Raw genomic sequence first — 13296 nt, 5'->3', positions numbered from 1 at the left:
TGCAGGTCCTTTGCTGAAAGTTCTTGTATCTGCTTTAACTCCGATTTACTGGACGGCTGTTTATGAATCAGCGGGAGCGAAGAATGGCTTCTCAATCAGCCAAGGGAATTTCAGACAAGAATCCCAACTGGAGTTTCACACAGGTAGGATTGAAATATAATTACACCAGAGACCTAAAAATAATCTGCAGTAGGACTACAACTGTGTTTTTGTGTGTAGGCGAGATCTTAAAGATAACCCATGTGGTGAGAGGTGTGGATGCAGAGGGGGTATTGCTAGTGGACACGGTTATTAATGGATTTATTCCTGCTGTGTTTTTATCCTCTACACTACATCAGCAGGTCTGAATTTAACCTTCAATAGAACTTTACTTTAATCAATTATTCTTTAATATTAATCAGATGTGAATAATGTGAAATAAATATAATTTTGGGTAAATATCTTTCTCTCTGTAGGACTTTGAAGAGACGTATGTGCAGGTTGGTTCTGGTCAGATTTACTCTTGGTCTACCCAGAATTCTTTGCAGCAGGGTGTTGGTCCGGTGCTGACCCTGCACTGTAATCATTCACTGGTGTTTGATGGATCAGTGAAACGTTTCAGTCCACTACTGCAACAAATCCTTCTGTCACACATCAGCAGCTCCTACAACATGGTAGACTTCAGGCTGGACTTTCACGTCACAGCAGAGTTATCACTACCGGGTCAGAACATCAGAACAGTGCTCAACTATACACCATGTTAATGTAAAAACACTTCAGTTCCATCATAATTATAAAATACATCAGCTCATGTGTGTTTTATTTTGTGTAGATGGTGATGGAGAAAAATGCCCAGAAGGATTTCTGCTGGATGAAGCTTCTTACTGTGCTGGTGAACATTTTTAAATTATTTCTTATAAAATAAGTGCAATTCTTTCTGTTTAAAACTACAAAGCAGCTCATATTGTAGTGAAGTAAAATTATGGTTCAGACTTTAGGGTTTAGGATTTAGGATTTTATTTAATTAGGGTTTAAAATTGTGATGAAGTTTTGGGTTTTAGGGAGCCGGCATTAGGGGAAGATATTAGGGTTTGATAAATGTAAAGGATCTGCAGATTATCTTTCTTTATAATTACACACAACATACACTTCATACATGGTTATCACAGTGCAGGCATGTTTGCAAGAAACAAGTCGCAGTTATCTGAAGGAAAGAGCAAGTATAATCAGGTCATTAATGTAACTAACCCTTTGGTGTGTTTCAGATGAGGATGAGTGTGTGTCGGAGTCTCCATGTTCTCATTCCTGCATTAACATCATGGGGGGCTTCAGCTGCACCTGTCCATCAGGATTCACCATCAACACTGAGAGCAACAGCTGCCAAGGTCTCTCTCTCTCTCTCTCTCTCTCACACACACACACACACACACACACACACAGTGACTAATTAATAAACATTTATCATGTTAAAACTGCACATTATTGTATTTAGTCTCATTCAGAACTCTCTGTGTGTGTGTGTGTTTCTGCCTTACAGATATAGACGAGTGTGTGAATGAATCTCACATGTGCCCCTATAACCAGTTGTGTGTGAATACAGTTGGAAAATACCGGTGTGAGGTGAAGTGTGGGCCGGGATTCAGACACAGAACTGGTGGTGCTGAGAACAGAACCAGAACTGAAGGCTGTGAAGGTACTGTAGAATTTTGTACATGTCAGTAGCTTCAGCCTGTGTGTAGAAGTGATTGCTTGAGAAGGGTAACACATGGCACCTGAACAAAAAAAAAAGCCAACTTATTTTGATGAGGAAGTTTCATTAAGAGCTGATGTTATTATCATCATCATTTCCCTTCTGTAACTCTGTAATATATGGTAAAAAAGTGTAGTTGTGTAATCGGGAGCATATGAACTTATCAACAACTTAGGAAAATGAGCATTAAAGTGACTTCTGAATTCATTATAGCTGTTACATGAAGTATGTTGTATTAAACTGAAATTTTTAACTGTTCAGTGTTAAAGATTTAAATGTGAAACTCTTCATAGCCGCTGCATTCTTCAGATGAACATCTACTGCCGTCTGTATGGTATATATACAGCACCATCCACAGTAATCTCAGGGCTATTTATAAACTGCCCATGTGGGGTCATCCTCATCTCTGACTGATTTATTCAGTTCAGCTTATTTTTATTTGTATAGCGCTTTTAACAAAACACTGTCTCACAGCAGCTTTACAGAAATGCAAAATTTTATATATATATATATATATTTTTTTTTATTTATAATTATCCCTAATAAAAAAACAGAGGCAATGATGAGAGGGAGACAATAAGAGGAAGAAACCTTGAGAGGAACGAGAAACCTCAGATGGGTGATTCCAGAGAATCATTATAAATCATTATAAACACTGAGAGTGGGATTATAAATCATTATAAACACAGAGAGTGGGATTATAAATCATTATGAACACAGAGAGTGGGATTATAAATCATTATAAACACTGAGAGTGGGATTATAAATCATTATAAACACAGAGAGTGGGATTATAAATCATTATAAACACAGAGAGTGGGATTATAAATCGTTATAAACACAGAGAGTGGGATTATAAATCATTATAAACACTGAGAGTGGGATTATAAATCATTATAAACACAGAGAGTGGGATTATAAATCGTTATAAACACAGAGAGTGGGATTATAAATCATTATAAACACAGAGAGTGGGATTATAAATCGTTATAAACACAGAGAGTGGGATTATAAATCATTATAAACCCTGAGAGTGGGATTATAAATCGTTATAAACACAGAGAGTGGGATTATAAATCATTATAAACACAGAGAGTGGGATTATAAATTGTTATAAACACAGAGAGTGGGATTATAAATCGTTATAAACACAGAGAGTGGGATTATAAATCGTTATAAACACAGAGAGTGGGATTATAAATCATTATAAACACAGAGAGTGGGATTATAAATCGTTATAAACACAGAGAGTGGGATTATAAATCATTATAAACCCTGAGAGTGGGATTATAAATCGTTATAAACACAGAGAGTGGGATTATAAATCATTATAAACACAGAGAGTGGGATTATAAATTGTTATAAACACAGAGAGTGGGATTATAAATCGTTATAAACACAGAGAGTGGGATTATAAATCATTATAAACACAGAGTGGGATTATAAATCATTATGAACACAGAGAGTGGGATTATAAATCATTATAAACACTGAGAGTGGGATTATAAATCATTATAAACACTGAGAGTGGGATTATAAATCATTATAAGCACTGAGAGTGGGATTATAAATCATTATAAACACTGAGAGTGGGATTATAAATCATTATAAACACTGAGAGTGGGATTATAAATCATTATAAACACTGAGAGTGGGATTATAAATCATTATAAACACTGAGAGTGGGATTATAAATCATTATAAACACTGAGAGTGGGATTATAAATCATTATAAGCACTGAGAGTGGGATTATAAATCATTATAAACACTGAGAGTGGGATTATAAATCATTATAAACACTGAGAGTGGGATTATAAATCATTATAAACACTGAGAGTGGGATTATAAATCATTATAAGCACTGAGAGTGGGATTATAAATCATTATAAACACTGAGAGTGGGATTATAAATCATTATAAACACAGAGAGTGGGATTATAAATCAATTATAAACACAGAGAGTGGGATTATAAATCATTATAAGCACTGAGAGTGGGATTATAAATCATTATAAGCACTGAGAGTATTATTATAATTTAACAGTAATTACTTCCTGCTGAAGCCTTCAGAAGTTCAATGCTGGAGACCTGATCACAAAACCCACCGCTGCTACAGCAGTTCAAAGCAGGTCTCCAAGCAGTTCTATCCACACTGGCTTCATTTATCATCTATCCCTGACATGCTCATACATACACATTGTTATTCTGCTACAAATTAGACCTCCTTGAAGGAACATGCAGCCACAACGTCCCTCCAGACGGGTGTCTGTGTGCCCTGTGTTTGTGTATTGTTGATTGTAGATATGGATGAGCGTATGCAGTTCTGTTTATTAATTATGTTAATTTGAAATGTGTAATTAGAGGGGTACAGGAATGTGGATTTGCGTAAATTTAAATAGTGTTAATTGCTATTGTGTTATTTATATTCATTAGATGTGGATGAGTGTTTGGAGTCGTCTGTGTCTCCCTGCCAGCACCGGTGCTTTAACACTCTTGGCTCATTCCGCTGTGGCTGCCTGCCTGGATACCAGCTGGTGGGACATCGCTGCTTTGGTCAGTGTGTGTGTGTGTGTGTGTGTGTTTGGCTGAAATCTTCTGAGTGGTAAATGAAAAGAGAATTAAGAATATAGAGAATTCTCCATCAGTCTGGGGTCGTCACTTTGAACAGTTTGAACAACACCAAGTACTGTAAACACTTCTCTGAAAAGCTGCCAACGTATACAAACTCCGCCCCCTTCCACATGAATAAACTCCATTAATTTATTGTCCACCAAGTGATGGTTTTAAATAGGAATATGTGTGTGTAGATGCTCTGAAACAGCTGCTGTTTGTCAAAACCCTGATGGTGAGATATACATATATACATTCTAGAGAACATTTAATTTAAAAAAACAATTAATTAGACTAGTACAAGATTAGTGTGCAAAAAAATTGTTTTCCCGTAACTGATTATAGGACTGGGTTTTATTAATAATTAGTAATTAGTAATTAATAGTAAATAAGCTGTCATATGACAAGAAGCACCTTTTTTTGTCAGAGCCACTATTCAGACTGAATTATTTTCAGTGGTAAAACATTTTAATCATTTTCAATCATGTGTGTGTGTATGTGTGTAGATATAAATGAGTGTTTGAGGAGTGTGTGTCCATCTCACCAACAATGCAAGAATACAGATGGAGGATATCAGTGTTTTGATAGCTGTCCATCAGGAATGACTCAGACTGAAACCGGGGTGTGTGTGGGTGAGTGTGAACAAAATGTAGAAAATAAAATAAATAGTTTAAAATTTATTACATTAAATCCGTTTGATAGAAAAACATACAATACTATGAAAAAGTATTTGCAAAGTAAGCTAAAAATAATTCACTAAGCAACACACTATACTGAAGAAATTCTGCACGAGAAGAGAAAGAAAGTTGAGTCAGAAAGAGACATATATATCTGTTTAATATATCTGTTTGAGAGAAAATCATTACTAACCAAGAGCAACATCGAGACTAATAGAGGGAAGCAAGAGAGGGCAAAAACTTTTTTATGGCATGGATAATTTTTCTGGATAGTAAACGTGTCTTTAACCAGCTGAAGTATTTACTGGAGCAGACTGGTTATTGTGATGTAATGATATCAGCACTACATGTGTGTTTCAGATGTAGACGAATGTAAAGATGGCAGTCACATGTGTCGCTACCGCCAGATCTGCCAAAACACTCGTGGTGGTTATGTGTGTGTGTGTCCCAAAGGGTACCGCTCACAGGGTGTGGGCAAGCCGTGTATAGGTGCGATTCATTAGTGTGTTTGCGCTGAGAGGAAAACACTACATCACACATCACAGCACACACATCATATCTTAGCACAACACACATCACACCACATACCTCGTACATTACCACACCACAATACCACATCACACATCTTCCTTACCACATCCCTTCACATCACCACACCACCCAACACTACTTTACATCACACACCACATCACATATCACACAACACAATACAGAACCTTTTTGATATGCTGACTGTGCTACATTATAAATATGTGAATAACACTTGAATTGTGCTCACTCTGGTGTGTTAGATGTTGATGAGTGTGTACAGTCTCCAAGTCCATGTGGGTATCAGTGCCGAAATGTACCTGGTAGTTTCCGGTGTCTGTGTCCCCCGGGAACTGTCCTGTTGGTGGATGGCCGCTCGTGTGCTGGACTAGAGAGACGAAATGTGTTCAGTAATCGAACTTGGGTTCGAGTTGGACTTCAGCCTCAGCTCGTGTCCACAAGGGGTCAAACACTAACGCTGCTACAGAACACACAGCCAGGGGCATCATGGAGCAGCTTACACACTTGCCCACCTGGTTATACTAGTAAAGCCAGTAGCTGTGTAGGTGAGTTCTAGGGAAAAAAAACAGTACTGTAAAAGATAAAAAAAAGATTGTATGGACTGACTGTATGATTTCTGTATCTGGAAGTGTTTGTGATTCTGCTCTTCTTCTTGCTCAGACATTGATGAGTGTGTGCTGAGAAAACCGTGCCAACACGAGTGCCGGAACTCAGTAGGAAGTTTTCAGTGTTTTTGCCCCTCAGGATATCAGCTCATGCCCAATGGTCAAACATGCAGAGGTACTTTACTCAGATCATGTGACCACAGCATGTTTATTAAAGTCATATTTTTACATCTGAATGTTTGTAGCAGAAATTAACATAGAAAATTTTTAAATAAACATTTTTATATTCTTTAATCTTTAGAAATAAGTTGCAGTGTGAAATAATTATGTCTCAACATTACAGATATTGATGAATGTGTAGAGCACAGTTTGCAGTGTGGACCAAACCAAATGTGCTTTAACACCAGGGGGAGCTATCAGTGTTTGGACACTCCCTGTCCTACCAGTTATCACAGAGGAGGAAGTCCAGGGTAAAAAATTATAAATGTTAACTTGGACTATTTGAATTGAATTTAAACATGTTTAAGCTAATAGTGACAAGCAGTCAACTTGAAGTGCAATGTTTATAGAGAAAATATTAAAACAAATTTACTAATCATAATCATTAAATTCTTATTAAACTGTCTTAAAAAAAAAACTTGGACATGACTCAAAACATGAAACAATCGAGAATGAGGAGAGGAATATGAGAAAACGACAAACAGAAATGAGGTACAATCAAGCTAATTAATAAGTAAAAGTTTATTGGTCTTCTTCTTGTCCATAGCGTGTGTTACAAGCCATGTTCACGTGGGTGTGCTGCAGGATCTTCTCTCCTCCTTCAGTACAAACTACTCACACTTCCTTTGGGAATTCCAGCTCAACACAACGTCATCCGATTATCAGCATTTTCCGAATCCGGTGTTCTTCAGGAGCGAACAGTATTCACCATCCTGGAACAAAACGGAGAGATTACAGAGCAGCTGTTTGGGATTAAAGACGAGGCTGGAAGAGGAATCATCTTCACCACTCGCTATTTAAATCAGTCTGGTCTGGTGAACCTGAAGGTCCAAGCAACCACGCTGAATCAGCTTGGACAAATCACTTACCAGAGTTTATTCATCATCTACATCTCCATTTCTGCTTATCCATACTGAGCTCCAGTCCTCCACACATTTCTTCAGTATTGGTCCTACAGTATTCACTGTGTGCAGTTTTAGTAAATAACATTAAAGTGTTTTATGTTGCTGACACAGATTTTTATTTTTTATTTACTTTTTCGTGTTTCACAGATTGTTCTGTTATTATGCCCAAAATAAAATTTCAGAATTATAATGGATAGCACTTGCTTTAAATTATTTTTACTTTACTCTGTTGTACTATTCCCTCTTGGATATCAATGTTTGTGTAAAGGCTATATTTATGTCCATTGTGAACAAGATAGCCATTTGGGGAATTTTTAGTCCTTTAAGTTTCTGTACGAAATCATACGTGTCTTTTATATAGCTAGGGTGGCCAATCGAAAGGGAATTTAAATGAAAATCTAAAAATTTGGCTGTATAGTATGTTTTCACTGCCACAGAAGGAATTTAGTAGGGTCTGCTCCATGTAGCTGGGTCCTTGTGTATTTTTGGGAGACAGTCCTGCAGTCCTGTTTTACTCCACTAATATCTTCATAGTACTCCCTCATGTTTATTATTTTATTTATGTTTATCATTTGCTGTAGTAGAGCTCCAGTGATACTAATACAAGGCGTAAGTACACACTAGCCTGAAGGATTCTTGGTTAATTTTCTGTATTTAGTCACTCTGCTATAGCAGAACATTGGAATGAGGACAAAGCTGAATAAAAATCTGCATAATTAGAGTTTTGCATAATTGCCTAAATTGTATACACTATATTGCCAAAAGTATTCGCTCACCTGCCTTGACTCGCATATGAACTTAAGTGACATCCCATTCCTAATCCATAGGGTTCAATATGACGTCGGTCCACCCTTTGCAGCTATAACAGCTTCAACTCTTCTGGGAAGGCTGTCCACAAGGTTTAGGAGTGTGTTTATGGGAATTTTTGACCATTCTTCCAGAAGCGCATTTGTGAGGTCACACACTGATGTTGGACGAGAAGGCCTGGCTCTCAGTCTCCACTCTAATTCATCCCAAAGGTGTTCTATCGGGTTGAGGTCAGGACTCTGTGCAGGCCAGTCAAGTTCCTCCACACCAGACTCTGTCATCCATGTCTTTATGGACCTTGCTTTGGTCACTGGTGCACAGTCATGTTGGAAGAGGAAGGGGCCAGCTCCAAACTGTTCCCACAAAGTTGGGAGCATGGAATTGTCCAAAATGTCTTGGTATGCTGAAGCATTCAGAGTTCCTTTCACTGGAACTAAGGGGCCAATCCCAGCTCCTGAAAAACAACCCCACACCATAATCCCCCCTCCACCAAACTTTACACTTGGCACAATGCAGTCAGACAAGTACCGTTCTCCTGGCAACCGCCAAACCCAGACTCGTCCATCAGATGACCTACCACTTCGTGGCTGAGTTGCTGTCGTTCCCAAACACTTCCACGTTCTTATAATACAGCTGACAGTTGACTGTGGAATATTTAGGAGCGAGGAAATTTCACGACTGGATTTGTTGCACAGGTGGCATCCTATCACAGTTCCACGCTGGAATTCACTGAGCTCCTGAGAGCGACCCATTCTTTCACAAATGTTTGTAAAAACAGTCTGCATGCCTAGGTGCTTGATTTTATACACCTGTGGCCATGGAAGTGATTGGAACACCTGATTCTGATTATTTGGATGGGTGAGCGAATACTTTTGGCAATATAGTGTATGTATCATTTAGTTGATTTAGTAGATGTAGAAAAACAATGAAAGCAATTCAAGACATACTCATACCATCACACAGAACTGTATACATGAATCTAGCCTGATTTATGTCTGTACTGTAATACTGAAAATGAGCTGAAGGTAAAAGTTCTCTCCTGACCTGCAGAAATCTCTGAGGAACGGGATGAAACCCAAGCCATGACACTGCTGCCTCAGTGCTCCAGCCATGAGCTTAATGTCTTAGATCATTAATAAATCCTTCATCTCTGTTTTCTTTCTGAATTCAAGTCTGGTCTTCAGATTCTTACTGATAATGAGTGTCTTACATTTTGTGGTTTGGTCTCGATATTTCTGCTCAAAATCTTTTTGGAATGGTGGATTTTTTAATATACATTTTTTGTTTTTAATTAATATTATTTTGTGTTATTTACTTATTAATGTTCTTTCAATGTAATAAATTAAGTGGTTTTCTCGGCACACTGTTGATCTTCAGCATCGAAACGTTCGATCACATAGCCAAAAATTTTATTGGAAATAATATATACTGTTATAAGACAGCTGAACTTGCATTGTTCCAGGGGGGGGAACACTTGCATCACCTTTAACACCTGATTTAATGAAAAGGGCTATTCACACTGTGCTTAACCCCGGGTTCTCATTGCTCTTAACCCTGCATTTAAGCCCGAGTTTCACAGGTGTAAAGTAGCACGGCTTTCTCCCCGGGGTTATGAAGATGTGTTCACTGAACTTCATATATATAACAGTCATCATGAAGCAGCAGCCGCAGCAACCCTAAAACAGGAAAATAAATCAACAATCAGGAGTTTAATACATTTTGGTGATAAACAACTTATCTGATGTATTTCATTCATGGATTTGTACACATGCTGAAAAAATTAAAAGCCATTAAGAATGATTACAGATGGGTATTCAAGTGTAACGACTGAACACAAAACCACAGGCTTTATTTTTATTCAGTAAAACTGCATCATCACTGAAATATATCAGACTCCTCTGTTTTGTTTGTTGGTCATTTACTTACCAGAGCAATTAACTTTATTCATTTAAGAAGTTTATTGTCCAGGAAACATATATAAAAATTTATGTAAACTTAAATAAATTCTGTTTCTTATCCAACACTCATTTTCTTTTCACCTGGATTCACAAGGAGCAGAAATAATCAATAGATTCACTTCCTCACTCTCCATCTTATACAGAAACTTTCATTCAGTTTGTATAAATAATGAGCCTCATTCATCAAGCTGGACATCAACAGATTTAAAATCCATCCTCAGAGCATTTCCACAAGAAATCTGTTTTTCAGAACAGACTTTTTCTTCATTCTGATGTTTGATGTGAAGAGAAACTGAAGCTCTGTACCTGGATCTGCGTGAGTGCATTGTGTTGTGCTGCTGTCACCTGATTGGCTGAATGGATTACTGCATACATCAACAGTGGGACATGTGTTCCTAATAAAATGGACAGTTGTCACATCACACTGGGAGGCTGAACGTCAGAGGGAGCCCTCCCCCGAATTCTAATCGCTGAGAATTATGAGGATGAAAAGACAAATCAGGAAGCAGAACTGGACATCTAAGATGACTAATAACCTTAAGGAATGTGATTAATGCTGTAAATCTCACTGGTATTCAATAAACCTTCCAATTATAATAACTACAAATAAAACCTCAGAACCTCGTAAGAACATTTAGGAGAAAAAGTCCTGTGTACCTTAATGACCATGCGCCTGTTCGTCTTCACGACGAAGCGAACTCTATGCCTCTTCTTCTTCTCCTAATCCTCGGCTGTGTGAAGCAAGCATCCATCACAACCATTGCTCGTCCCGGTGTTCAGCACATTCTGCAGTAAAGCCTGGGTGGATTCCTCCACAAACAAGCCAAGAAGGAAACTGCACAGAACGTAACATGCTCACCCCCTCTTCGAACTTTTACCCTCTGGACGGCGCTACAGAGCAGTAAACGCCAGGACATCCAGATCCTTTTGAGGCTATGCTCATAAACTGCTCACTGAAAGGGCTCACAGATTGAGGAGCCGATGAAATAGAACCAAGAGTCATCACTTCAGTCATCATGGAGACCGAGTCATAGGTTGTGGATTCAGTAACCCACGAAGAGGACCTGCTGAGTGAGACAACTTTTTCCAAGCCCTTCATTAGTTTTTGGAACTGCAGGAGGATCTTTAGTGACATTACTGAAGTTACAGGCGATACTGAGATCATTTATCTGTGAGACTGGATCTTCTGCAAGTGATGAAGCACTCACAGAGCAGCTTGCCCTCGGTCCTGATGCTGTACTCCAGATGGCCTCCAGCATCGCACCTTTAATCTCTGTGACAATTCTCTGACCGAGATGACAGATGAACTCAGACACCTCCACTGGGGATCTTTATACACACAGGGAAGAGAGAACAGTAACAAGAATGAAAATTAATTCTGGATTCTGATTGGTCAGAAGGTGTTGATTAAACAGTGCAGTAAAGTTGATACTTGTGAATATTAAAAGTGAAATCTTAGCAGCAGGTCAGTAAAGTTTACCTTTGAGCTGAGGCTCAAAGCTGAAGCCACACACATGAGGGCTGTAAAGTTTAGTCTTCAGTCCTACAGTAAAGTGATGAGAATAAAGTCAATGTTCGGGGTCAGCTTCATTAACACGCCATGTTTAAACTCAGACCTGGACTTGACTCCTCTCATCTCTCACATCTTTTACATTAAGTTCTTAACTACTGCATTTTTACTTCTTTAACCAAATAAAGAGAAAATACTGACATGCGAAGAAGAGCTAGTTTGGGTCCACACAATAATAATAATAATAATAATAATAATAGTGAGGACTGTACAAGCTTACCTCTCGTGTGATCTGTATAATACAGTAAATTACCAGGTAGAATCAGAAGTCGAATTTAATCCCTTCTCCTCACCCCTTTGACGTCACAGCCCCCGTCTCTTCTCTTACGCTTTACAGTTCAAAAAATATATTATAAGGCATTTTGGGGGCCAGACACAGTGTCAATCATTTGTCACGAGAGCCAATCATGTAGCAGCTCCACTTTGTCCTCTGTAGCTCAGTGCTGCTGAAGTGAGAGAGGGTTTCTTAGTGCGAGACTCTGAGCAAAACTTTTACAGGACTCTGTGAAACACTGAACTATACCAGCCTTTTAACAATAAAATCACTTCAATAAAACTTTACTTTCACAGACTTCTACAGTAAAAATCCATCATGGCATCAAGTAAAGAAAAACAACTAGTCATTGCTGAGTGATGTAGCTGGTTTAAATGAAGCCTTTAGCAAGGACACTAAATGTTTTTTTTTAAGTAATGGTAAAAATGTTTTTTTTTAAGTAATGGTAAATGGTATTTAATGATAATTAAAATTATTCTTGTGACAGAGTTCCTTATCTCTAAGGGAACGCCCCGCCACCTTAGAAGGAAACTCATTTCGGCCGCCTGTATCCGGGATCTTGTCCTTTTGGTCATGACCCAAAGCTCATGACCATAAGTGAGAGTAGGAACATAGATTGACTGGTAAATCGAGAGCTTCGTCTTTCAGCTCAGCTCCTTCACCACAACAGACCAGTACATAAACCACGTTGCTGCTGTCGCTGCACCAATCCATCTTTCAATCTTCCCTCACTTGTAAACAAAACCCCAAAATATTTAAACTGGACTTCCTCCATCCCCTGGCTGTGCCTAGAAATTCTGTCCATAAAAATAATGAACAGAAGCAGTGACAAAGGACAGCCCTGCCGGAGTCCAACATGCACTGGGAACAGGTCTGACCTACAGCTGGCAATGCAAACCAAGCTCCTGCTCCAGTCATACAGAGACCGAACAGCCCTTAATAGAGGTCCACGGACCCCATACTCCCAGAGCACCTCCCACAGAATGCCGCGAGGGACATGGTCAAATGCCTTCTCCAAGTCCACAAAACACATGTGGACTGGTTGGGCAAACTCCCATGAACCCTCAAGCACCCTTTGGAGGGTATAGAGCTGGTCCAGTGTTCCACGACTAGGACCAAAACCACATTGTTCCTCCTGAATCTGAGCTTTGACTAAAGGTCAGACTCTCCTCTCCAGGACCCTGCAGTAGACTTTACCTGGGAGGCTGAGGAGTGTGATCTCCCTATGGTTATAACACACCCTCCAATCCCCCTTCTTAAAAAGAGGGAACACCACCCCAGTCGCCCAGTCCAGAGGTACTGTCCCTGACTGCCACGCTATGTTGCAGAGACATGTCAGCCCCACAACATCCAGAGACTTAAGGTACTCAGAGTGAATTTCCACTTAGGAGCT

The 13296-nt window shown here is 38.9% G+C and overlaps 1 protein-coding gene across 3 annotated transcripts in view; it reads left to right on the top strand.

Moving 5' to 3' along the window:
- Nucleotides 1–9972, top strand: part of hmcn2 (hemicentin 2) — a 52022-nt gene extending 42050 nt beyond the window's left edge. For all 3 annotated transcript variants that reach the window (XM_058390122.1, XM_058390121.1, XM_058390123.1), the window contains 13 exons: nt 6–143; nt 220–341; nt 456–702; nt 812–871; nt 1245–1364; nt 1517–1672; nt 4163–4282; nt 4846–4971; nt 5377–5505; nt 5808–6110; nt 6226–6345; nt 6514–6640; nt 6937–9972. In XM_058390122.1, the coding sequence (XP_058246105.1) occupies nt 6–143; nt 220–341; nt 456–702; nt 812–871; nt 1245–1364; nt 1517–1672; nt 4163–4282; nt 4846–4971; nt 5377–5505; nt 5808–6110; nt 6226–6345; nt 6514–6640; nt 6937–7306 (2138 nt within the window). In that variant the 3' untranslated portion in view covers nt 7307–9972. The remainder of the gene's footprint in view (nt 1–5; nt 144–219; nt 342–455; nt 703–811; nt 872–1244; nt 1365–1516; nt 1673–4162; nt 4283–4845; nt 4972–5376; nt 5506–5807; nt 6111–6225; nt 6346–6513; nt 6641–6936) is intronic.
- Nucleotides 9973–13296: the final 3324 nt, after the last annotated feature.

This window comes from Hemibagrus wyckioides, linkage group LG05, assembly GCF_019097595.1.
Source record: "Hemibagrus wyckioides isolate EC202008001 linkage group LG05, SWU_Hwy_1.0, whole genome shotgun sequence".
In the NCBI taxonomy this organism is placed as follows: domain Eukaryota; kingdom Metazoa; phylum Chordata; class Actinopteri; order Siluriformes; family Bagridae; genus Hemibagrus; species Hemibagrus wyckioides.
The sequence above is the reverse complement of the archived record's forward strand: the minus strand, read 5'-3'. Positions and strand labels throughout refer to the sequence as shown.